Source organism: Chelmon rostratus, chromosome 16, assembly GCF_017976325.1.
Source record: "Chelmon rostratus isolate fCheRos1 chromosome 16, fCheRos1.pri, whole genome shotgun sequence".
Lineage (NCBI taxonomy): Eukaryota > Metazoa > Chordata > Actinopteri > Chaetodontiformes > Chaetodontidae > Chelmon > Chelmon rostratus.
In genome coordinates this window covers 14,976,215-15,003,570 of record NC_055673.1, presented here as the reverse complement: position 1 = coordinate 15,003,570, position 27,356 = coordinate 14,976,215, and the positions used below count along the sequence as shown (strand labels likewise).

Here is a 27,356-nt window from a genome sequence, read left to right as displayed (position 1 = left end):
ACTGAAAATATTTGGATGAAGTTGAAAATACAGACTGTACCGAATAAAAAACTAATAGTGAAATTTAAAGTGATGTAAAGCATAAACATTGTGATGAATGTGAGGCTATAGCTGTCTCACACCACTGGATGGTAGTAATTCAATGTCACAGAGTATAGAAAATATTAGACAGCAAAGGTTACTTCTCGTTCCTAAAACAGGACACTGGAATAGAACAGATTGTTAATCTTATCAGCTACAATGACAAGCCAAATCCTTTGCAGTGAAAAGAAGCCCCTGGTTGCTGATGTTTATACTGAGGCTAGCTTGATTTATCTCATTACATGGATGTCAACATGTTTCTATATTTAAAACTATCTTGAAAACCCATGATTTTGTGATACATGATTACGGATTAAACTTTCTAATTGTATAAAAAGTAGTTAAAATTTTCCTTTCCTGTACCTGCTACAATACTGAAATGCTGCTTTTACATCAATATTAATAACCCAATGCTAAAGCATATTGTATATCTAATAATACATAATAATATCATATCATAACACTGACAGGGACAATTGTTCTGCATAATCAGTATTTTTACTTTCAATACTAAAAACATTTTTTGAATGCAGAATGTTTGGTACTTTCTGATATTGCTATTTTTATCACTAAACAATATGAATACTTCTCACCACTGTTGGTAACTTTCTACATATGTTTAAGATGTATTACATCTGGATGTTTACAAATTAGTCTTTTACTTTTCCTCATCATTTAGCAAACCACATTTCTTTTTGTGAGCAAGAGTGATCACGTCATGCCACCAACGACTCATTGCCATGTAGCTCCATCTCTGCCAAGCAATTACACCCGGCTCTGCTTTGTAAACTGCTCAAAATAATTACTAAAACGGTTCATGCAGACCCATTCGGCCTGTTTTGTAATTGCCCCTTTGGGTGTTAATTCAAACAGCGCTTGGTTAAAGGTGGGCGGCGTGCAGCAGACAGCACACACAGCGAGCTCTAGTTCCTGGTTAATGATGCCTCAGGCTATTTCCCAGTCAAATGAAGGTGAGGTCAGTCTCCTTAGGTGAATCTACTCCACTGTTGTTTGTTAGGCAGTCATCCACAGTGCGGAGCCTCCCTTAAAGCATACACTGAGACGGAACAGATGGCAACCCCTAGCCGGAGATGCCACCACAAAGACAAAGCACACTGAGTTGGTCAGTTCATAAGCTATAATTAGAGCTAGATTCAATAAACTGCTTGTTGTTATGCAAGGGAGCATCATGACAAGTAACACTTTATGACTCAGTCTGAGGTTCAAATCTTGACAATTTTGTTATCTTAAAAAAACATTCCAGTGATGATTTGTCATGTTGGCATATATGGGCAATATGGCAAAATAATAATTTCACCATAGTGTCATTTATCTGTGAAAACCAATGATACAAACCACATAAGTGGCAGATAATTTCAAATGCTTCAGTTTTAAAAGTTTCAAATCTAGTCTGGATAGCTTGTGAATTTGGACATTTTGTGTGCTACAGTATTGGATATGAATTTTAATGGATGCACTCAGCGCAAGAGTGACACGATGAGGACAACGCAATGCTGACAGCAGACTGCTGCCTGAGTGCTACGTTTTTCAAGGTGGGAAAAGGAACAGAAAACCAAGTGCAGGAGTTTTTAGAAAATATTTTTGTGTCTGGTTCGCTCCATGCTTTGCTGTGTCTTTACCCTTCTCATCCCTCCACCTCTTCTCTCTTTCACACACACACACGGAGACAAGCAAGCACACACATTTTTATCTGCTCGTGACAAGGTGTCAGCAGGAGCAGGTGGAGGGCACTCTGCCACATGCTGAACCATCCGTCTGTTGCTGCCTGTCTCCATATCACGCCAGGTACACAGCATACCAATACAGCAAAGCTGAGACAAACAAGCACTCTGCAGCAATTTCAAGACGACAAATACGACTCAAACACTTGATCAGAGGAGAGATCACAGCCAAGAATCAGACAAAGACTGACTGTGAAGCAGCAGAACAACTGACATCTTTGCTGGCTTCAGCTTTCTTCTCTGTTTTTTCAGGATCTGTGATTAAGAAAATGTTCATTTCAAGCCCAGAGCTGCTACTGCCGCTCTAAGAAAAAGACATAAATGCAGAAATGGCAGAATGAGATGCGATGCCTTTGTCTGATTGTAGGAAACAATTTAAAAATGAGCCGGAATAGTAAACAGTTAAGTCTTTAATAAAGTACAAAACAAACGTGAATGCAACCTGTAAAATAATTTAAGAATCATTATTCATTTTTCCTTGTTTTCAGCATTTCATTATATCCATGTTGAGCAGAAGAAATGCTACATCTGAGGAAACACGCAGGGTTAAGTGTTTCTATAGGAATAAATAGATTTGAGCATAACATAGAAATAGAACAATAGAGAATCTGCAGTATCATCCATGTACAATATTTACACTTACATATATTTCATTCAATAAAATGCATTCATTATGATAACACTTGTCTTCTCACAAAACAGACTCTCCTTGAAAGGAATGGCAAATGAAACCTCAGCATTTAAATTAAACATATGTTCTAATTGTAATCGTGGGAATGTGGACACCATCAGACACCTACTAACCCGTTTGGTTTAGTATGATCCCAGTGATCTTCATTTTTAAACAAAAATAGTTTCAGTTCAGCTTTCACATTAAAAAAAAAACAAAAATCAAGCCACACATACACTTTCATCTCACAACAATGTCAGCAAAAGACATTTAACATCTGTCCCAAACTCTGGACAGTAACAGTGCACGATCAAGTTGTGTACTCACACAAGTCTCCTTCATCCCTTGTGCAAAAAATGGGCCACCAAAACCAGTGTTTCAGAGACTTGAGAGAATAAAGCTACGTGAGAGTCTTCAAGTGAAATGACTGTCAGTTGCATCTCAGCTCCCCGGCTAGAGTTACTTCAGCAAACTGTGACTGGGGGTTTCAGGAACATGTCTGATCACATCGTAGATGGTGGTGTGCATATCCTGAACCGACTCGAGGCGAGCCAGAGATCTGCACGATGCCTGCAGGACAGTTGCATAGGAAAATTAAAGCTGCGTGCAACTGCTCAACAATACACAAAAGCGTGAAATCTTGCTGCTGAATCCATGTCAGCGTACAGCATGTTAAGTACCTGTGCTGATTCCATTTTCCCAGGTATAGAGACAAACTCATAGATGCCAAAGTCTTCTGTTGCATCCTCGTGACCTGTTGACGACACAGGTTTTAATGGCAGAACAACGCTTAGGTTGCATTAAGTGTATTAGCATGTATTCACCTGCAGACATTACAGTAACAAGATGAGCATAATGACGCCATAAAACCAAAACCTGCTTCTCAGTTGGAATCAATAATCCTAATTTAAATTTCTACTCCTGTCTCAAACCTGTTTTTTTAGGAATGACTTTCAGTTCAATGGAAAACCATAACCCTGTTCATCCCTATCATCATCTCCAAAACATGACCTAAGATTATATACATGTCTATATCTCTATATATATCGATATCTATATATATACATTGTGGGTGTCCTTGATGGCTGCAGTGTTTAATGGTAAAAACATCAGGTAACAAGCACTGACTTACCTGAACGATGTGGTCGTTTCTGCTCTGAAAGCGGTCTGCCAAAAACAAGCAGATAAAGCTGTTAGTTGAACGCCATGCATACTACAAATACTGCAGTATGGCTAACGCCTGCATTTATTTAATAAGGCTCTTACCTGTTGTAAATGCTCATAAGCACTGCAAGAGAGACAGAGGGAAATAATGATTCACATGTAAAGACATGGCACACTTTTAAACATTAACTTTGTCATATGCAGTAGTTACTTTGCCCTGGTTACCTTCTGTTTGACTGACATTCGCAAGTTACTTGCATTTATGATTAACTTCAACAAGCAGATATCGGTGCAGCCAGCCGTTAGGTGTTACCTCACACATCCCATCATTCAGACATATGGATTTAAATCATGCAACATGCGATACAGATTGCAGGACTGACTGTGAGGGCTTAAGAAGAACTTGCGTGAAAGCAGCAGAATAAGACATTTATCTAACCTCTCTTTGGATGGCAGGTTCTCCGAATGAAGAACAGCAGCATACAGCCGATGATGAACAAAGAACAGACAGTAATGGCTGCCAGAGGGGATAGAGAGCTGCCCTCCTGCATGTGCTTCTCTTTCCCTGTAAACACACACAGGATAGACACTAATATTAACAACCATTTTCACCCAAGCTGGTTGTGTGGCTCTAGTAATGGCAGTGGCAGTCAGTTGGTCCAGCCTGAAATATTTCAACTATTAGGCTAGTTGGATTTCATGAATTTTGCAGGCATTGCATTCATAGTCCAAAGAGGATGAATGCTAGTGTCTTTGGTGTCTCCTTGACCTTTCCTGAAGTGCCGCCATGAGGTTGACATTTTTAATCAAGGTGAATTATCTTGATGGATTGAGGTGAAATTTGGTCCCTGGCCTAGACGATAAAATCTAATAACCTTGGTGATAACTTGATCTGATGCCATCACCAAGTCAAAATGTTTATTTGTCCAGTGCTTTGCTTTATGACCAAATACCTTCAAACTGACATTCCCATCAGCTCCATTGCTAATCAGAAAATGTTCGCATGCTACCAGGCTAAACTAAGATGGAGAGTGTGTTAAATATTACCTGTTAAACATCAACATGTTTGCGTTGTCACATTTGCCTTAAAGCACAGGTGTGTAGCCTTAGTACATCCTCACAGCAGCTAGCATGGCTTGTCTTCTCAAAAGATTAGCCATCAGAGGACTTCACGAGAGATTTTGATGTCAATAAAAAATCGATGCTGTCGTGACTTCTGTTGACTCGATAAACAGCGTTTGAAATCAGAGCCAGTATCAGCAGTAGGCATCAGTGAGCCTCTTCCAGTATCACCAAGACAACATATCAATGTCATGTTCAGCACACAGAAACTCCACATGTTATAAAACTTAGTCAACAAATACAACAGCTGTTATCCACTGTTTACTTTCCCAGCCACTGAACTTTAATACAGGCTGCAGGCACTGGAACCTAGCAACAGAGATAAAACATGAGTTTCATAATAGCCACGTATATTTCATGTTAAATTCATGACCTGGTTTCGCTTTTCAAGCTACAGTATTTTATCGACCCAACTGAACCCAGAGCTGGCGGGCGGTTGTTGCTGTCACGATACATAGCTCATAGCTCATGAAGCGCTTCTGCTTTTGGCACGACGCACTGTTTGCAGAGTGTTTATCTAAGAGGATTCCCAAAATCTACCCACGCTCTGCTTCCTCTTGCCATGTTCCACCCTCTACCCACCTGTTCCCAAACTGGCCACCACCAGAGTAAACTGGGCCTCGTCCTGCTTCTGTGTCACGTTGTTGAACGCCCGGCACAGGTACTCCTCGGCCTGGGCCAGTCTGTAGGAGCGCACCTCCAGCCGCGGGCCCTCGGTGATGACCTGGGTGGCGTTGCGGCTCTTGGAGATCCAGACGTAGCTGTTGGGTGGGTTGGAATCAGCCTGGCATTCAAAGAACACCAGCTCTCCAGGGTTGATGGTGAACACCTCTCCTGTCCGCAGGCCCTGGCCCGAGTTCACCTCCAGGTTGTAGGGGCCATCTGCAGGGGCCAACAGTGGGTCAGGGAAACATGACAGTTTGCTGCTGATATGGTGCTTGTTGTACAGAGTGGTTACTTTTCTATGAACTGCCTCATCTTAATGCATCATGTGGCAGCAGCAGCCAAGAGATTTCAACCTCAGGGTCATAAGTTTGATCTAGTCAAGCAGGATCCTGGTGGGGAAATGCCCTTACCAGTTTAGAGTTGGGGTGCCCTTGAAGGAGTCACTTAACCAACAAAACTGTGAAGACTTTGTAACAACATATGAAACAACTTCTCTTGGCATGGCATGTGTTGCATCTAATGTGAATCTGTCCATGAACACTGACTCTTCTTTAAGTGGCATCAATCAGTTTACATGTGATGTGTTTCAGACTAGAAATATGACATTAAGAAATCGCCATTGTCACTCTTCCATTAACATTAACGGAGACTCTGCCTGGAAAAGAAACTGAACATGGTAAAACTGAAGGAGGGATTTTAACGATAGTTAAATGTTACTGAATGTAAACACAAGCATGCTTCATCTATGCAAACAGAAATAATGACAATGCTAATAATGCTGCACATCTCTGTGCCAAGTTAATAACTGGCTGAAGGCATTGGGAAAAAGTTAAAGGAGTTACATGTCACACAAACTGCACTAACACCTATGTCCCATCAAACACACTGAACTTAATTCATGGCAAGACTGTACGTGTTCTGGGTGCAACCTTGGAATCACAAAACCAGGGCAGTTTATCAGTGTGTCTACTCGTGTTTTGTTAGAACAGAGGAGCTCTGTGAGATAAGTCAGCTCCCATGCAAATACTATCCCACGTGTTTTCAGTTGTCAGAAAGGAGCCCGATCACACAGACTTTTACATATGACCTAATGCCTCCATGTGAACAGTGCAAGGAGATTATAAAAGAGAAAATACAAAAATAGATGTATGTATATTGGTATCAGTACAGAAGCTTTGTGACAAATACGTCCCACAACCAAATGTTTTTGGAACTGAACATCACAGGTTATTCTGACACAGTAACGTTAACAGTGCTGATCCCAGCATGTGCCAAACTAAAAAGACTGATGTGAAGGAAATCACACCTACAACTTTTGGTGTCCTCACCAGAAAAATGGCCGCACAAATTGTAAGCTTATATTTATTTTGGGGCTGCAACCTCTAGCGGCTGTAGTAATTAAGATGGGAGCAAAGGAAGAAGCCTGGTGATGTAGTATAAAGAGCGAGGAAGTCTACGTGTGGAAGGAGGTGGGGTGGACTTTAACCCAGGAGACATCATTTATGATTTCTGGTCTCCACAGCAGCTACTTTCACATGAAAAAAATGTTAAAAGTGAGAAGCTGCTGGCTATGACACGTCAGCATCCAACTACTTATACGTATAAAACATTCTCACAGGAAATTATAAACTGTAGTTCTCTGGCAGTTAATTGGGAACCACAGTTGCAATATGAGGTGGTTTTGTTGCACGGAAAGAGAAGGGGAATACAGATGGATGTATTTACTCACAGTAGACATTGAGCTCCACAGCCCTGCTCTGCTGACCCTGGCTGACGGGGTTGCTGGCCACACAGCGGTATGTTCCCTTGTCCTCCTTTCTCACAGGACTGATTAACAAAGTAGAGTTGTCTTGGGAGAAGTGGTATCTGTCACTGGGACCTAGTGTGATATTGTCCCTGAGCCACTGGAACACAACTCTTGTTCCTCTCTCGACAGAACAGGTCCAGGTCACATTTGCCTTATCCTCAACGACTGCATATGATGGGCTCTTCTCAATGACTGGAACGGACACGGGCACTAAAAAAAAAACAAGAAATGCTGGTAAATTTACGGCTGAGTCCATGGCTAACATGAAACTGGTCGCGATGACAGGAAAACACTCACCGTCCACTGTTACATGCACAGTTCTCTCCACCTTGATAACCAGTCCTGTCTTGTTGTAAAACTCTATGTTGAGGTTCAGGTGGTAATCCCCCTCATCATCCTTGTTTAATGTCTGGATTAGCAAAGAAACATTGGGTTGTCCAAAGAGGAGGCGGTTGCGGTACATCATGTCAATGATTGTGGCCTTTTTGTCAAATGTCACCAACGTTGCTCTGGTGCCGCTCGGCCTCATGTGGGACCAAGTTCCCTGGATATTAGCTTTATCCAGCGGGAAGTGGGTCTCGACGGACAGGAACAGGGGCTTCCCTTCAACACCATGATGCACTAACGAAGGGATGTGGATGAACTCAGAGCTGGCTTCTGAGTTGGCAGGAGAAGAAGAGAAGGACAGAAACAAAGAGATTACAGCACACTTGTTTGGACACTGACACGGAGACAGAGCTGGGAAATCAATATCCTACACTCAAAATCTTTAAATCTGGCAATTTTCACGTCGAAAACTGTTCATGTCATCAGTGTTTCTCATTAAACCAATCCCAAAAGATTTTTTAGGTGGGGTCAGGTAGGCTGACCCATCTGCAGTTTCATCAATAAAGTATAAAGATAAAACACCATCTCAGGCTGTCCTTTTGTAGCTGTTGAGGAGGACCACTGGATGGTGATGGAAAGCTGACATTTCAACCTGCAGTTATAGCTTTTTGGACACTTGCAGCGCAAACAAGCTGTAAACACAACAGTGGCACATGATCTCATCTGAAAGGTTATGGATGTGCTAGCAAACAGTTGGCTATTTATACATCCTGCAGACACAGAGCAATATTATCATTCATTTGGAGTTGTGTTTCTGGACGCCTGGCAAGTGGTTTCCAAGTTCCACTCACCTTTTAGCTCTGTTTTTGGTCCCTACCAACTCCAGAGGGAAATATCTGGCTTTTTAGCAGCTAAATGCTCTACTCTGTTGCCAAGCTTGTGGCTAACTTTGTCTGTTTGCCGTTCGGTGCTGAGTGGGAAGTGTACAGTCTGTTTTTCTAAAGCTTTTTTCACTGAAAAACTGAACAGAACGGCAAAACAGTACGAACCAAAACAACGAGCTGAAAGACTTTAAAATGCTGAGAGACTGTGAAGTCGGGTGATAAAGCTCTGCTGGTTTGTCACTACAAGACATTCCTTTCCTTTTATTTTGTAGTCTAAAAATATCAAATGATGCAGCTTTAAACATATAGATGTTTATATCAGTATAGTGTTTACATGTATTGTAGACCAATATATTGGTCTAGTCAAGTACGTCCCTTCAGCAACACCGATAAATAACCTGATAAGACCTAGAAACTTCCACCATTTGTACACACTCTTTGATAACAGCCACAACAGATAACACTCAACCTTTAATCTGTGTGGAAAAGTATGACCCATATCAGTGCTGCTTCGTGGCATTCATTAAAGGGCTTGACAATAATTCAATAGTATCATTTATCATCATCATTTACTGGCATAGTTGTGATGACATGGTCATCATTTTGCACAATTTTCTAGTCCAAATAGACAATTTTAGCAAAAGATAAACTAAAACGAACATTGACTTATCAGATATTTGTTACGTCATGAATTTACAGTATATAGGCATCAGAAAGATATCGATAATCTTATTGCGCTGTTGATTAGATGGAGCGAGGGTGACAATTAAAAGCAAAACAGGGCTATTTTAACGATAAACCCAGATCTGTTTTGTCTCTCTAATCTCATAATCTGTATCCTAGTCTTAATATTGTGCAGGTCCTGAAACTGCAGTGAGTTAATATTGACCCAGCTCACTACAGAGCGTCATTGTTGTCAGACAAGGACGAGGCCTGTCTCTTTGATCCCAGCTTGTCTCAAAACAAATACTTGGGCGGTCTAGAGGAACCTGAAAACTGTTGATCTATTGCACCTTGCTGTCTGTCAAAGCGCTGGTTTGTTGCCAAGGCGGTTTATTCTCTAGTAACCAGCTGAAAACATGATGAATGGAAGGATTCATGGTTGTTTTCAAGCAGCCGTCATTTCACTGGTTCAAGTTTTGATCTAAAATGTGGCAATGGTTTTACTCAGTCCTGATGCTGTCCTGATGAATTTGAGGATCGTTAATACTGTTATATAAGAATTTCTGACAACTTCATACTTCATTGTCAGGGCATCGTTTGACAGTTTGAAGTTAAAAAGTGAGGGACTGTGTTTGGATGCCAGGTTGAGTCGAGCAGCAGCTTGTGAGTAGGCAGTGCTACTGTGAAGCAAACTCACTCAAGCCTCTCACTTTTCTCTTACTTGTGTCCTTTTGTCTCACTTCTGAATGTGTCTCCTCTTTCTCCGCTTCAGCATTGAAGTGGGGACTCGGAGAGAGATGGAAGCTATTCATGACAGACAGTCAAAGTGCTCTATGAATTCATCTGAAGTCGGTTACATCCGCATTATGCAATGAAATCTTGATATGAAAATAGGGGAAACTGTGACTGTTGTTCTTCCCGTCTAAAGCCATACTTCCCCTCACACCTTTTTCCTTTGTCATCCACTCCTCTGGCCCTCCCCCCGAGGCGTCCATACTTCCTCCTTGGGGACATCCAGCTGGTGTCAACCAGGTCCCTGCTGACTGCTGCCATGTCACTCACCACAATAGATCCACTGTGCATCAAGTGTTATGTCCTAAATAATAAATGCAGTGTGATTGTCTCTTCGACACGTTCCACTCTTGTAGGCCTGCGGGCCAGTTTGTGTGTTTGTTTGTGTGTGTGTGTGTTGTCAGTAGCAGGAGCGTGCCTGTGTTTACACCAGCTGAGATCCGGTGAAAAGGCAGAGTGAGGAGGAGTGTGCCGAGCCCGCTCCTCCACTGTTGTCCCCAAACAACACGGACATTGTTGTGGCGATAGGGAGGAGATTACACTGACGGCGGCCCTTGAGGTGAGAGGATATCTTCATCTAGTGGCCGCACACACACACACACACAGTCAAATAACCATGTGTGGCGACCTGCGAGCACCTGCCTCTTATCACCCTCACACACACACATCTGACTTGTTTGGATACTAAATAAAGTCTCCCGGTGCGTGTCCAAATGCCACCATCTTCTGTCCTCTTTCAGATAAGTCAAATAGTACTCCTGAAGAGAGGTTGATGATACAAACATCAAAGTGGCGGCGGGGGGGTCCATCTTTTCGGGACTTTTCTTTTCTGGTCATGCGAGGACTGCTGCTACATGTCTGAGTCACACAGCTGTGGCCTAGGTCACTTCTTCTTTCCACTGAGCCCTTCCTCATGTCTTTTTTTTACAGCTGACAGTAGTAGAAAACCTAATCTTGTAAAGTCACATGGCGATGTCTATGGAAAGGACATGCAAAACAAACCCAGACTCTAAAAGGAGCACTTTAAAGACTTACACCGATAAGGGCTGTGGAGAGGTTGAGGCGCTTACATTTTTGCCCAAAATGTCAGAATATTAGGATGCCAACTTTTTAAACAACAGGAACCATGCAGTTCTTAGCCTCAACCTCACTTCTTGTGCCATTCTTTTTAAATTTTGACCAGAAGCTTTCAAAGACAAAAGATTTCACAAGGTCTCAGTAAACACTTTGTTACAGCGCACCACAAAAAAACTTCCTGAGCTCACCCTCACTTTCACCCTGCCAACCAAGCAAACACAGCAACCACAGTAACTGTAGCTGCACCAACACAACACTGACAACCCCAGCGCAACATCCCTCCACGACAGCTCAGCACTCACCTGTTAGGATGAAGAGAACACAGCAGACGTAAAGCGCCGTTCCTCCTGTGGCCCCCATAGCATCTTATCCTCTAGGGACGTGTGGGACTTCTGACAGGCGGGCAGGGAGTGAGGGATGTAGGAAGGAGGAGAGGAGTGGAAGAGAACGAGGAGGAGGAGGAGGAGGAGGAGAGAAATGTGACTGGTTGTGGTGACAACATTTGCCAGGGAAATAAGAGGAGCTAGCATTAGCCTTTCGTGGAGCCAGGCCCCTCCCATGTGACACCAGGAGGTAGGAGAGGTCCACCTGGCAGGGAGACGGCACAGCATGGTCCACACACACACACACACACACACACACACACACACAGCTGCCCTAAGGCGGAGTGTTTCACTCTGTCACAGAGGAGCTGAGACATGAAACTGTAAAAGGATAGTCGAGAGCAGAACGGGAACTGTTTCTTTACATTGTAATACACCAGCTGTCTACTGCCGCCGTCCCTCAGGCTGCGAGACAAAGAAAAAGCAGGCAGACAGAGAGCTTTTAACTGCCAACACCTCCACAGTTTGGTTAAGTTACACAGCTCTCAGTGCACAATAACGGTCAGCGTCAGCTATTCTGTCTGGGGTGATCTTGCAGGCTGGACATTAAAGGACAAAAAGCCGACACTGGGGTGAAACTGACTGAGGAATGTTGCTGTGACGCCGACACATGTATCACTGAACTTTCAGCCGCCTTCAGGATACTCTCCTCGACATCACAGAGACGTACGTTGACGATGTTTTTAGATTTTTTTTCCAGCTCTGAGGGAGACGTCGTGAAGGAGAAATTATTCCATGGCAGAAAACTCTTGTCTCCTGTGAGGTTTTGTTTTTTGTTGTTCCTCTCCAGATGTCGCAACAATGTATGCTGTTTGCTGTAGGGCAGCGTGCCCTCTGACTCTTGCATTTTTCTAATGATTTAACGTTGCTGTAATCAGTGCTGTGCAGTGAAACCATACCCAGTCAAAGGTTTGTCTCAAGAGTGCCAACAGTCACAAAACAGTCACATGAGCACTTAAACACTCACCATGTCCCCCACGGTGACTCGCTCAGCCGAGTCTCTTCTGCGTGGTAGTCCTCTGAAAGGATATAGTGAGGCTGAACTGCACAGTGAATGAATTAAGCCATTGTAGGTTGCGTAAATGAGTGCCTATTTTGGCGATGGCACCATAAATAAATAATAAAATCTATTTCATTGGATGCCCGTTGACAGAGAAACCTAAGGACAATACTTAATGGTTTTAGCACATCAATACAGCATTTGTTGGCCAGAACACATGATTTGGAGTTATTTATTAATGTTGTGCAAAACAAATGTTGGCCCACATTTAACAAATTGAACTTTGATTAGAAATAAATGCAGTGCAGACTGCCATGGTTAAATGTTTTAAACCAATGTGAATATAAAGTATGTAATGTTTAAAGGTAATATTCTTCTGTTTACAGTGTTGCAGTATTCTCTTGTGCCTTCACTTTATGAAGCGTGCTTTCTGCTTCCTGCAAGTTTCCTCCTCACCTTTAGATGGGGTCAGTGCATCATCTATCAGAGACGATCAGCCAGCGGCTTTGTACACTCAGCTGCACGGCAGCTTACAATAAGTTGAAGGGTCGATGACACTTGTTTATCATCAACTGAGTGTTTGCATCAACCCACACACAAGCAGTTTCCAACCTTTTTGGCTTGTGAATCTTCAAATCAAAGTTTCGGGAAGAGTGAGGATCCCTTCTCTCATCTATATATATCAAATCTACTGAATTACTAAGTGTGCCTTTCTGAGTGGAGAAAATTCTCCCACTTCTCAAGCTAAATGCACCATTTATAAGAAAAAACACCTTGTGTTATCTGCAACCTGCACCGTCACAACACTGAAAATGGCTGAAAAGCGCTTGTCGAGATTCATCAGCCAGCATATGTCACATTGCCATTACTCCCCTCCCTGTGACGTTTCAGCTGAGAGTTTCACATCATTCCTTGGAGTCAGGTCGCCCCTGTTTAGAGCACGGACTGATAGCAAGAACGCCACGGCACATCATGAGAAATGCTGTGAATCGTAATTCAAAAGGGAACAAAATATTGTCATAAGACCGGGGGATGTTGAGAAAGACAAGCAGGGCTTAGCTAATAGCTGGCTGAATATGTTATGGCTGTGTCTTGACACTGTCTTGACAACCGCTGCCTGGTAAGAGAGGGCTCAGAAAGGTAGATGCACCCCTGAGTTAAAAGGCGTGTGTTGAGTGACGGAGCCAGTCCTTGCGCATGCTCTTCCTCTTGCATTATTATGAATGAAACAGCCGACGGAAGCGACGCTGCTGCTGACATATTTTAGGAATCTGGCCTGGTCCAGCAACGCACATCCAGGAAGTCGCATTATAGTATGGTATGGCCCTGTATGGCCTCTTTGGAGCGCCCTACCAAAACCAGGACACAGCAGCAGAGTGACACACCCACCCAAACACACACACACACAACCTCAAATGGGGGCCCTCTTGCTGTGCTAAAACATGTCACATTTTCCATTTTCAGCCTCCCAGCCCATGTCTGTAACTGTTGCCACACTTCACCACAACTCTGCCCCTCTGGACTGTTTGTCTCCCGCCGCCTCCTGCTCCTCCACCTCATCCTCATCATATTATCTTTATTGAACTAAATAAGTTTCCTTCAGCTGAAGATTGATTCCCACCTCAACTCCCCCTCGCTGTTTTTCGCGCAGCCTTCGCACAGGCCCTCTTGATCCTCTCCTCTCTATCCACTCCTCTACTGCAATACCTTCCTCTTCTTCTTCTTCTTCTGCTTCTCAATCCTTCCTCTTCTCCTCTTTCATTCCTCCTCTCCTCCAGCAGCCTTGGCCTCCAGCTGCAGGCACTCAGAGCAGACACAGCACACCAGCCCACATCAAGGCCACACGTGTGTGCATGTGCGTGCGTCTGGAGCAGTCGTTACAGTGGGGCCACATAGGGTGTCAGTGGCCGACTGTGATATACTGTAGGCTCGCATGCGTGTTTCTTTCTTAATCCACTCACACGCGGCATAAACGTTAACTGTCGCTGCGTGGTTGTGTTTAAATTTCAATATCGTCAGTGAGGATGTTGACGTGCAGGGTGAACACATCTGTGACATCACAGGCAGTCACCTATAGCACATATAAGAACAGTTGAAGCTGCGTATTAGAGGATTGTTCACAGAAAAAGCAGATGCACGCAATCGATCGCTGTGCAGCCAAAAGCAGAAGCGGGCAGCTTCTGCGCCTTTGAGGTTGTCGATAAGAGGATGTCAGGCCTCCAGTGACAACCTGAAATGCTTTTGTAGCTTCATGTGTGGAAACGCTGTAGCTGAGGAGGAGCTGGGAGAGTGGTGTTAGGTGGAGAAGAGAGGCAGCAAAGAAAAGGGGCGGGGACGTCTGCGCCGCCTGCGAGGGATTTGATTGGATGACAAAGTTTCATTCACACGCAAAGATTTATAACAGTGGGAACACAGAATGTTGGACACACACGCTGCGCAGCGTGTGCGCGCGCGTGCGTGCGTGCGTGTGTGGGTGTATGCGGGCGCATGTTTTTCCCTTATGCTCGCATGTGAACGACATTTTTTTTTTTTTTTTTACTGCTGCACCGTTGAACCCTTCTATCTGCCTCTGGATCTGACTGTTGTTGTCTACAGTAAACACAGCACGTTGACTTGCTGAACCGAGCGTTTGACCCAGAGTGCGTGGGTCGAGTCAATGCGGATCTTTCAAAGAGCGCCTCAGCCTTCTCCACCCTGAACTTTCAACATCAGTCACAGCAGCGTGTGTGAGTGTGCGCTCGTGTGCGTGCGTAATGCACGACTGACCTCTATCTATAAGTGTCTCCCACAGCAAATATGCTAAATATGCTTCCACAATAAGCTTCATATTTTTATGTCTTCCTTGAGTGCAGAGTGTACCCAGTTGCGAGTACTGCTCTCTCTCTCTCTGTGTGTGTGTGTGTGTGTGTGTGGTGGCAAGAGCCTCACCCCTTTAACGCATTCCACTATCTCGCGCCCACGCACTCGCCATGTGACCCGCAGTCAATGACAGGAAATAAGCCGATGTCAAATCCTGCTGCCTGCAACCCAGATCCTCTTCTGCTTCCAGTCAAAGACGCAGCTTTGCGTGCTTAAAACCAAACACACCCACAGCACAGAGCTCCACGTACATCTATAGCAACATAGCTGCACTTATATCCAGTGTGCACCCCCCCCCCCCCCCCCCCCACACACACACACACACTGCCATTTCTAATTAAAAACACAGGCCCTGAATGTGACTGAGCGTGCTTTATTTAAATTCCTTACTTAAATACTCAAGTGCACATTAACTAGAGCACATGTGACACGGTATCTGTCAATGGCAGGTGTAGCCCTGATAAAGACTTTCCTCAACAGTTGTGTTTACATAGTTGACACCCATATATGCACACACACACACACAGACATATTCTTTTATTTCCTGTTCGTGTCCTTAGATTAAAAATCAAAGATTCATGCTCAGAACAGCTGCTTTTTGTGAGACGTCGGCTATGTCATGCTGGGGGGGGGGGGACATGAAAGCGGGTCTGCTCCAGACATGACTAAGTCAAACGTCTCTGCAGCACAAAGTGTATATTTACCAAACCAGAGAGATGGAAGTTCACAGTTGTTCCGTTGCAGCAATGACAACACACACACATCTGTGAAAAATAGGTGTTTGCGTCGCACATGCCACTAACCAAATGGGTGCGTGTGTATGTGTGTGTTTTGTGAGTGGGTGCACGTGCATGCATACAGAGTCGAGTGGACACAGCCACCTCTATGTTCTCTCCAGCAGTAAACTGTTGGCTGTCAAGACACACACGTACTGAAAGGCAGTACTCCCTTTGCTCAGGTCTGTGCTTGTCCTCTTTGCTTCACGCAGTCGTAAAGCGCCGGAGAAGGGAAAGCAACACTGCGCGTGCACCAGTCTGAAGCAAAAGGGTATATATTAACCTTATATGACCAGCTCGTCCAGCTTAGTAGCAACCTCAAGTAACCTGAGAGGAAAAAGGTGACATTCTGAGACACAATGTCAGACACGAGCACTGGCGACACTTTTCGTTTCCTGAGAGCACAGTTTTGTGTTTTGGAATTGCCGTGGGGAGCAGGAGTGAAAACACCCGGCCCCCAACACACACACACACACACACACCTTTGACTCTCACAGAGACCCCCTCATTCCCCTCTTTCCTGTCATGGAAGGTGCTAATGTTATCCACACAAAGTAGCTGGTGGCTGCTCATGTGCACCAGCGCACATGACTCCGGTATTCATCATAATATTCAACATAATGCTCTCTGTCCTGCATCCCTAACATCTGGTGGTCTCACCCCCCTCCACGGTCACGGTGACATGTTTCCCACTGGTGCGTAGTAGAGGTGTGAGATCACATAGTTCCTGTCAAAAAAAGAGAGGTATGGATAGGGGTAGTTGAACAGCTGGGTGGGGGCAATCACACTCCAGGTATCTTAAATAGAGGCATTCCTTTGAAGGTATTTAGATGTGATACCCCCAGCCACCCACAGCGGTGATGTAATCAGCAAGAGGTGTGAAGCAAAACAAGCCACGGTCGCCTGTGTTTGTGGGAGTGACCGCTGCTTGGTTTTCTTGGGAAAATGGACGGTAAGGTTTGAATTCATGAAGAGACCATTTTGTGAGAGAGCTTTCCTTGTATGTGTGCCTCCAAACTCAAATACAGCGAACACAGATGCAGAAAGACCAGTTCTCCCACCCAGATACGTCACTAGTCTTAGAACAAACCACCACAGCTCCACACACACACACACACACACACACACAAAAATAACTTTTATTTGAGCTGGGTTTTTCCTACACATGAAAGAAATGAGATTTAGAGTGTTAATCGGCGAGCTTAAGAGGTGCTGGTAGGTGGATCTTGTTGTGTTTGGACAGAGCCAGGCTAGCCCACCCCAGTTTGAAATTAAACTAAACCAACATGTAGCTTGCTCGGACGAAAGATTCACTGTGCGGATATGAGAGTGGCACAGTCCAATTTTCAAGATGTCAAACGATTCCTTTAATCATCTTCTCAACCACAGCAGATCTATCAATACAGACTTTGAGGGAGTGAGTCATCAGTCGGAGTTTGACACAAAATAACATAATAACAGAAACACTTTAAATAACTAAATCTAATTTCATGTAGATAAAAATGGACATCTTATTCTGTGATCGTCAGAGGTGTTGGTTGGTCATTTTGACTTATAGTTTGTCCTTAATCTAGTCGTTTTAGCCAAATATCCCATTAAGTGAGAGTCAGTGTTAGTAAAGTTTCTAATCGATGGAACAGCTTCTCTTTGTTGCGGCAGGTTTGCCACATTACATAACTTTGCAGAGTTTGGAGCTGATGCACCAGTTATTCAGGCAGTGACAACTGTAAATCACACTTAAAAAGGCGCAGTGGATCGGTGGTTAGCACTGTCGCACCACAGCGAGAAGGTCCTGGGTCCAGTTGCTGGTCGTTGCAGTGTGGAGTTGGCGTGTTTGCTCTGGTTTCCCCCAAGCCATCCGAAGTTTTAAGTTCATTCTCCTGTCACGGCCTTGACCAAGGCACTAACTTCCTCCTAAATACTACAAGATTGTCAGTTAAAAAAAAAAAAAAAAAAAAAAAAAGCTGGTGCATCAGTCACAAACATGCAATGTGGCAAGAGGAAAAGTCTCAAAATTCATGTTGACATAGCTCACACACGTGACTACACGAGAGAAGAATATGCTTAGCAACACTGCTAACTACAGCCTCAGTGACCACTGAGTTGTATCAACACCCCCGACATGTTGATCAAGAGCTAATAATTACGAGCCTTACCCCTTTGGTATCTACTCCAAGGCCTTTGTTTAGAGTTATAAGGTGTTTCTGCTATTTTGACCACACCCTACATCCAAGAACACAAAAAATGGAATTTAAAGTATGTGTTTACTTGAGCAAAAACCATAAACAAAGACAGAAAGAGAGCCTCTAATTCAAAGCGATGTGGAAAACAACCATCATGTTACCGGTAATTAGATCCCACCTGTCTCCAAGGAGTGTCGGCACAAATACAAGGAAACAGGACAGTGAGACCACATGCTGTTCAGTAACACAGCCCCATACTCCCACAGCAGGCTTGTACAGTATCTTTGCCCACTCAGCTGATTACAGACAAGATGGCATAATTGTTCCCAGGTGAAACAATAACAAGTCTTCACAACGTTAGAGCCGCACATGCCAACGAAACGCCAGCGGTTCCTTTCAAGGTCCAATTAAAGCCCTCTCCCCTGGAAGATAAAACAGCTTTGATTTCTTTACAGCAGATGTTATAAAACAATACAACTCGCTTTAGGGATGCTGTAAGCTCTGATTGCTCATATTTATTTTTTTCATTTTATTGTTCCTTTTGCACAAATCACAGGAAATGATGAAGAACATCTGAGGCCAAACTGGAGGATCTTCCACCTGCCTGGATCACGTGCACGTGTTGCATTCTGTCTGCATTCTTGTGTCTCTTATCAAGACAATAAGAAATGCTTCCGGTTTGCGCTACAGGAGCACAGCACAGATCGCAGTCATGTGCACTGCAGTAACTAAACCAAAAGCTCTTAATTTCTCCCCAGTCCCACTTTAAATTGTACATGCAGTCACACTTGAGAAGAATCTGAATAAATCATTAATGTAATTGCATTTTTCAGCAGCAGCGGTACCTTCAAGAGCCAGTCAAAGTCCTCTACAGGTGAAAAACATGAGCCCTCATTTCTTTATCACTTTCAGATACAGTAAAATAATTTGCCACTCTTTAGGAATGATAACAAGGGCGACTAGTTGATATGATCACATCTTTATGAAAACTTTCATAAATCATCCTACAGCCGATTGAATGCAACACTGTTTTGCATTTAATTGATCTCATACTGCATATTGACACGCTGTTTGATGGCTTTCATCTCAACTACGAAGTTGCTGAGTTCACTTGCTTCACATCCTCTGAATGACTAAGCTCCAACACAGCAAACGGTATTATCTGTATATCCCCATCTTCTGCCTCTGTTAGCGCACAGGCTTGAAATAATCCTTCCGGTCCACTCTTCAAACGCTGATCCGTCCCTTTAAAACAAAAAAAAAAACACAGGACAAAAGAAATCTGTCAAATATTATTTATTTGCTCCAAGCTTGTGTTTCCTGTGTCTGCGGTTAATTTTCTGCGGAATGTGAGGAGCAGCTGTCACTTTAGCACATGAATGGAGCCAGTTTAGTGGCCCAGAGGCATCAGAGTGGATCAACGGCGGAGGAGGGACAGCTGGGCCCGAGGGGACAATAGCACTCTCAGTTAATCATTAATACTCTTAATGAACAGCAGCCAGGCACCAGAGGTTCACTCACCAGTCTCTCCAGAATACTCCGCCTGCAACAGGAGGACGCAGGCAGCCTCGGCTCGCCGGCTGACCCCGAACTGACACTTGTTGATTGGGGCCTTTAAAGGGGCTGCGGTGGCTTTAAACTGCTGTCTGTTTGATGAAGTTTCACCCATTGGCCTTGTGAAAAATTACAACAGAGTGACAGCAACTTGATGTATAACCAGCAACGATCAGTCGATTAATTGATTGATGGAAAATTAATCCCGAACGATTTTGATGATGGATTAATCATTTAAAAAAAACAAAGATTTGCTGACTCCAGCTTCCTAAATGTAAGGATTCATCACGTTTTCTTTTTGTTGGGTTTTGGAGTGTTGGTTGGACAGAAGAAGATATTTGAAGATGTCATCTTGTGCTCTTGGAAACTATTGATAAGCAATTTTCATTTTTATGACATTCTATAGACTAAACACTTACTTGACTAGTCGTGAAAATGATCAGCATATTAATTGATAATGAGAAAAAATCATTAGTTACAGCCGTATTTGTAATTTTGTGGAAACAAGAGATTTGCTCTCATTTCTGTTGGTTGAGTATGTAGCGACAGTTAACAAGACTCCAGGAAGAAATCATTAGGACATGTAACTCCCTTTAAAACCCCAGCTTGTTGTTTTCTCATGTCCGTTTGTGCACGGATTAAAAGAGCAACATATTACGTGTTAATTATTGAGCTTTGGGCTGAGACAGGCTAGCTGTTTCCCTCTGTTTCCAGTCTTTATGCTAAGCTAAGCTAACCGCCTGCTGGCACCATTCTCAAAAGAACAGCTCAACATCTAGGGAAATAGCTTATTTGCTTTCTTGATGAGAAGATCGACACTACTCTCATGTCTGCTTATCTTAGCACAAACATGAATACACACACACACACACACACACATATATGTATAATAAATATTTTTAAAGATACGTTTCTCTGTCATCAGGGAGCTTCTGGTGTCTTAACAGTTAACAAGCAAGACTCTTTCCCAATAAGGTTACAAGTGCCCTTGTTTGTTATTGCCTGAATAAGGTGGTCAATCTGCTGAGCATGTGTGTGGTGGTCCTTCAGAATGATAAGCAATATAACTTCTTATTAAAGCAACCAATAGTGCAAAATAGATACAATTGAAATGTTGAAAACAAGGAAAAATTTGTGTTTTAGATTGAAACCATAAAGCTTACCGATAGTGGAGTCTTTGTTTCCATGAAACACTTTGCTTGGTTTTTGCCAGAACATGAGTTAAGAAAGCCACCAAACAACCTGAGATGTTACTGGAAGATAAATGAGCTTCTAAAGGGGAGCAGATGTTAGCTAGAGGTCTCATTTGAATGTTACACTGATCCTCTGTTTATGTGGATGTGTGTGTGTGTGTGTGTATGTGAGAAAGACAGACAGACAGAGGGAGTGTGTTTGTGTGTGTGTGTGTGTGTGTGTGTGTGTGTGTGTGTGTGTGGGTCTGCATTCGCGACAGCATGAATTTGTATGTAAGTGTGTGTCTGCACGTGGCCAGGCGTCCAGCCCAGCCCTCCCCATCGGCGGAGGTGGCAGGTGTTCCTGTGTCCCCTAAAAGAGCAGGTTTTTATGTCGCCTCCTCAAGTTAGTGGCTTGGTTGCTATGGCGATGCCCCAACAGAAAGAGGCTTGTGTCTGGGGGCCGGTGCCGGGGAGAAGAGGAGGACGAGGGAAGAGGAGAGAAGGGGCTTTACTTGCACCAAACACTCTGGACTTCAGTCTGGCTTGAGAAGAAAGAGGATGAGAGGAAATCAAGTCAGAGACACAAAACAGGCTCAGATTGTCTGCTGGCCCTGACGCTGGGCCCCGTCTTTACACTCAAATGTCCCTTAAATATTAAGCTGCTGATGGGTGGATAAGACCTAGCTCGCATGAAACGCTGCGGACTAAGTGATGCTTGTAAATCCTGACAATGGGATTGGGAACTTAAAAAGGAATCCAATATCACACATCCTATCAGATTCCTCCCCAGGTGTGACAGATGTCTACCTAAAGACTTCAGGTTATTTTCACTGTACCCTATGCCTTGTGGCATGGACATCCCCCTCTATTTAGGTGGGACATGGTAGACAGGCCCACAATCAATCTCTCCTCTCTCTGCGTGTGTATGTGTGTAGATCTTCTACATGTGTGTGTGGGTGTGTAAGGAGATCTGGGAGAGACTGGGAGTCACCTGTCCCTTGTTGGCCTCTCTCGTCCCCCTCGGGAGGGCCATAATTCTCTCTTGGCTGGACTGATCAGCAGCTGCCACGCGCACCCACCCACACACACACACACACAGGGACAAAAGCAAACACATTCAGACACACAAACATAGTGCGTTTTCTTTCACATCTCAGAGTCAGAGTGAAAGATTGGGCCAGGTCTTTCTGGGGTGCTCAAAAACAGCAGCAGGTTGTGACTCAAGTGTCCTGCCTGAGTCAAAGCACAAAATCATATTATTACTGTCTTGACCTCAGATTGATGGGAATTATGAGCTGGTTTTATTTTGTTTAAGCCACTCTAATCATTATATTTATATTAACTATGTGTCTAATGACGTATGTGTATCACCTGACTCTCAGCTCTACAGAGCGTTTTAGCATCTTTTAGTGCATTGTTTAGGTGGTTTTGGTTCATTCTCGCCTGTCTCATCCACAGCAGGTAACTGTTTCCAGAGAGAAAAGCTCTTACAGACCTACTGTATTCTGCCTGGCCTGCATCAAACCACAAACACTAAGTGGTGGGGATTTAAGGTTCTTACTGGAGCAACACAGACCACACAGGAACGAAGTTGCACTCAAATCTTTAGTTTATTTTCTGTTACAGGGAATTGGTGACAGCTGGATGATTGCTAATGTTATCCTTCCGATAGGCCAGGATGCTCGAGGAAACTGGGGGTCAACCAACATCACAACTTGACCTGAATCCAAGTTCTCCTTGTCAGTCTTCCATTTCTGCCTGGCTTGAGGACTTGGAAGGTAGGATCGAATAAAAGCTGACCATAATTGATCAGCCAAGATTTGACTGTGACGCCACTTTCTCTTGTCGAGGAGTTCACTGGCACAGTAGATTGCTTGGGGAAGAGAGGAATCAGGCCGCCCCATCAATAACATATTTGGTGTAACTGGATCAAGGTCAGAAGAAATGTTTACAAATGGTTTTGAACTCAGAATGCCCACTACTTCAATCAGGATTGTATGTAGGACTGTTTCAGTTGTTGGTTGGTTTCCTAGTACAATTTTTATTGATCTGATCTCACGTTCCCCGCTTCCCCCAAAGTGTGGGGCAGATGGAGGATTGAATTGAAAGTTGACTTGTGCGCGAGCCAACTGCAGCTTTAAAGGATAACTTTCGTTTTTTACAACCTGGACCTTATTTCTAGCATTAAATACGACCATTTACTCACCCAGACAACTTTGGTGGCATTTGGAGTGGTGGCATGTTATCAACATCCGGCGTCTCTAGGCAACTACCTCTGACATGGATGATGTCATGTCCGAACACCGCGTGCTGCAAGAAATGACATCATCCACGTCAGAGGTAGTTGCCTAGAGACGCCGGATGGTGACAACATGCCACCATGGGCTCAGTGGGGAATAGCGCCAGCATATCATAACAAAATATTGGAATATGAACGAGTTTCGCCGCAGATTATGCGTTATATAGAGGCTGTGCATGGATGCCCCGAGTACTCGCATTATACGGATATACGCGCCGCTCCTCTGGGGCTAATTTCTTCAAAACGACTCCAAATGCCACCAAAGTTGTCTGGGTGAGTAAATGGTCGTATTTAATGCTACAAATAAGGTCCAGGTTGTAAAAAACGAAAGTTATCCTTTAAGTCTGGGGTCATTGCTTGGAACGCACTTCGCAGTTCGGCCTCTCCTGCTTTGAAATTAGCCCCACAGTCTGAAATTAGTTCCAAAGGTTTGCCTCTACGTGAGGCAAACCTTCTGAAGGCCATCAAGTATGTATCTGCATCCATGCTGTCAAGCAGCTCAAGATGAATGCAGTGTGTTGGTAAGCATTTAAAGAATATTCCCCACCTTTTCTCTGTGCGTCCTCCAACCTTACAGTGAAAGGCCCAAAGCAGTCTATGCCTGTGGACCAGAGGGGGGGCTTAAACAGCCTGAGTCGGGCTGGAGGAAGGTCTGCCATTTTTGGAACGAGTGGATTGGCTCTCCATCACTTACAGTCTTGACACTGATGCTGATGTTGACGGATGGCTTGGCGACCACGTAAGATCCAGAACTTGCGTCTTACATCCCCTAGCACACACTCAGTTTGTTGTCATAATGCTTGATAATGAGTTTGGTTATGGGATGTTTAGAATCCAATATAACTAGATGGAGTGTGTCATGATCAAGGGGCTCTGCTCTTCGAAGTCGGCCTCCCACTCTAATGAGACCAAGATTGGGATCATATTCAGGAGAAAGAGGGAGTAGCTTGCTATTTCTGGGAATAGATTTGTTTGTTTTGAGGGCATTGAACTCCTCTGGAAAACTCTCAAATTGGGCCCTCTGCAGAAGATACTTTTCTGGGTTAATGCAGCATTTGGGCCAACTTTGAATTGTTATCCTTTGCCGCCCCGTGAAGCACCTTATTTGTTTCCTCCATCAGATCATCCCAGCTTCTGTACTTATTTAGGTCAGGGAGGTTTATATCAAACATCACTCTGCCACAGAACATGGATTTCCTGAGTTCATCAGCAGGTTCTGGTTCAACACACACACCTGGGTTGGCTGGCCAGCAGTCAGGATTCAGCAGAAGGAATGGGGGGCCTTGACTCCATCTGTGTTGCAGAGAAAGTTCAAGGAGGATTTACCTCCGGTTAAGTCATCAGATGGATTACTCTTAGAGTCAACATATCTCCAACTCATTGTGTCAGTCAGTGTCTGAATCTCAGCCACAAACACCTTGTAGCGGCAGGAGTTGGATGTTAGCCGAAATCTGGCCAAAGGGTCACTGACTGCAATGGGATAGTGAGCTCAGAACTAATGAGGTTAGCCAGCTGTTCTCCAACAGTTCCATTGGTGGCGGAGTGTCAGCTCTTTGGGGTCTCCGTTCTCTGAAAGCCAGAGTTCAGTGGTTATGGACTTTGCATCAAGTGGGAGATGGTGTATTACAGCAGGATCATCGCTAGCCCATTGTCTGATGTCAAATCCACCATCAGCAAGCAGGGGTCTCATTTTGTTAATGAGAGATGTGGCCTCATGAGAGGAAGGGAAACTTTGGAGGCAGTTATCAACATAGAAGCAATGTTGGACAGATTGGAGGACCTCCTCATTACTTTCAGAGTGGTGGTAAGACTTGCCATTCATAAACAGTAGGTTCCTGATCCAGTTGCATCCCTCTCCATATAAAGCGCAGTAGAGGTTTGTCCTCATTCAAAAGGCATACCTGATGGAACATAGCTTTAATATCACCACATATGCCAATAGCATGTTGGCGAAATCTAAGAAGGACCCCAAGGAGAGAGGGCCCCAATGTTGGTCCAGGTAGAAGACATTTGTTGAGATTTTGGCCCATGTATTCAAAGGAACAGTCAAATACAACTCTGTACTTGTTATGTTCAACAATGTGATGTGGGAAATACCAGTGTTCATATGATTGATCTACCTGATCACTGGGGATCCTTTGAACATAGCCAGACTGCACAAGTTTATCCAGTTCTTCTTGATATTTCTTTGATAGTTTGGGATCGTTGGACAGGCGTGTTTCTGTAGCACAGAGACGGGGCAGGGTAGCCTCTTTGGGAGCTTTAAGGAGAGGAATGTTGGGAGCTCTTAGCAGTGGAGCAGCACAGCGCATTACACCGTCTATCTCTACTCTTACTGTTTTGGAATGGAGTAGATCGAGGGCTAGCTTGTCTTGTTTTGACCGTGTAGCTATCTTTTCATTAACACAGGGCAAGGCGTCAATCTGAGTCTTTCTACATTCCTTAGCAATTCACTCTTGAAGCGGGTAAGATTGAAAGACAGAGAGTGATGATGGGTTGGAACTGAATTGGCTGGCCCCTGCAGAGCCCATCCTAGCCTGGTATGTATAGCCAATGGGCCTCCAGGGGGTCCCATGAGAATTGGCTCTGTGGCTGTAATAAGATGTGCATGATCTGAGCCAATGAGTACAAGAGGGCATGCTTGATCGAGAGGTTGTAATGGAACATCTCTGAGATGGTGATACTGTTCTTGTAGCTGTTTGACAGGATATGTATGTTCTGAGAGGCCAAGATTGTCTGCAGTGAATGCACCACTGATCACATGCCTATGTGTTGGCTGGTTGATAGAGGAAATTCCAAAAGATACAGATGCTCCATTTACTTGCACTATATCTTGTCTTACTGTGCGTAGTGAGATGGTCTCAGGCTGAGCTGTGAGGCCCAAAGACTGAACTGCTCGGGGAAGTAGAATAGATCTGTCAGCACCATCGTCAAGGACTGTGTGTGTTTTTAGGGTCTTCTCCCCATTGTGGAGACATACACTGACAACTTTCAACATGACTTTGTGGGAACGGTTGGGTTTGTCCATGTGAAGGAGCTCTGAGGGTAAGGATGAAAACATCACCGTGGCTGATTTGGTTATGTTGACATCATGGAGAATGGTTAGGTGAATCTCCTTACAAATGTCACATGGTCTCTTTAACATGCGTTCGTCCATGATGTCAATATAACCAAATCAGCCACGATGATGTTTTCATCCTCACCCTCAGTTGGCGACTAGCTGGTGAGCATTTCTCTACTAAAGGGACAGATATCTCCCGCAGGAATTGGTGGAGACCATAAGCGAGCGTGACTATTGGATTTACATTAGTTGGAAGGACTGAAACATGACAGCATCTGTAATATTGTTCTGCTGGATGTGTAAATAGGCATCTGTTTGCCATAATGGCTTCTTACAATATAATGTGTTTGTGTGTTGTGTTTACAGCTTCGTCCGCTGCTCCCAAGTGGCCCAAAAATCAATTAATGCAGCTTTAACTTTTAGTGCTTTGAACAGATTTGATAAGAGATTGAAAAGGATTTGCCTTCGATTGCCAGACTTAAATGCCATTAACCCCCAAACAAACTCGGAGCGACAAATAAGAAACCCAGGAAGCTCTGTTTAGTGTCTAATGTTCGGTTTCAGCCCTACTATTTGATTCCTTATCTGGTTTTACTTGAACCTGAAGAATGTGCAGTTCCCAAACCCGTTGAGCCGTCTCATCACAGCAACATTCAAGTATGCAGAAACAAACATTTGACCACAGTGTCAATGAAGTGAACATGCTGACTGAGAAAAAACAGTCAGACCTCCTTTTTTAGTATCATCTCACAGTTAAATGTAAAGGAGTGGCTCTGTCACACTGCATTGTTTCTCAGGAATACTGAGCTGAAACACCAGTTGGGGTAAGGAGGAGTGACAACAGGGCCTGCTTTAATCTTCACATTGAGCTACATTCAAGGAGATTTCAGGCACCTGCAATGGCCAACAGTGTAAAGTTTTATGGTATATGTGATTTGCTTCAGTATTTCCATTTGTGCTGCTTTCTACTGAGTAGCAGCAGTGATTTCCCCTCAGACCTTCCAGGTGGCTTCCATTTAGATACGAGATAAAATTAGCCAGTACTTCACAAAATGGCGAAGATTAGAGAAA

General features: G+C 44.0%; 1 protein-coding gene across 1 annotated transcript; it reads right to left on the bottom strand.

The window, feature by feature from the left end:
* Positions 1 to 2,220: 2,220 nt before the first annotated feature.
* hepacam2 (HEPACAM family member 2) lies at positions 2,221 to 11,416 on the bottom strand. The gene is made up of 9 exons (XM_041955330.1): positions 11,298 to 11,416; positions 7,550 to 7,909; positions 7,175 to 7,462; positions 5,362 to 5,661; positions 4,097 to 4,222; positions 3,760 to 3,781; positions 3,626 to 3,660; positions 3,174 to 3,247; positions 2,221 to 3,063 (listed from the first exon to the last, which is right to left on the bottom strand). The coding sequence occupies exons 1-9, from the start codon at positions 11,353 to 11,355 to the stop codon at positions 2,953 to 2,955; spliced, it is 1,374 nt and encodes a 457-aa protein (XP_041811264.1). The 5' UTR covers positions 11,356 to 11,416; the 3' UTR covers positions 2,221 to 2,952.
* Positions 11,417 to 27,356: the final 15,940 nt, after the last annotated feature.

Bases quoted from the DNA above. Each gene is read 5' to 3' on its own strand.
- hepacam2 (XM_041955330.1), bottom strand. From the start codon at position 11,355: ATGGGGGCCACAGGAGGAACGGCGCTTTACGTCTGCTGTGTTCTCTTC. The intron at 5,662-7,174 runs GTGAGTAAATAC...TGGCCCCTGCAG, and splicing joins TGTGGAGCTCAATGTCTACT to ATGGCCCCTACAACCTGGAG. The intron at 3,782-4,096 runs GTTAGATAAATG...TCTCTCTTGCAG, and splicing joins AACCTGCCATCCAAAGAGAG to TGCTTATGAGCATTTACAAC.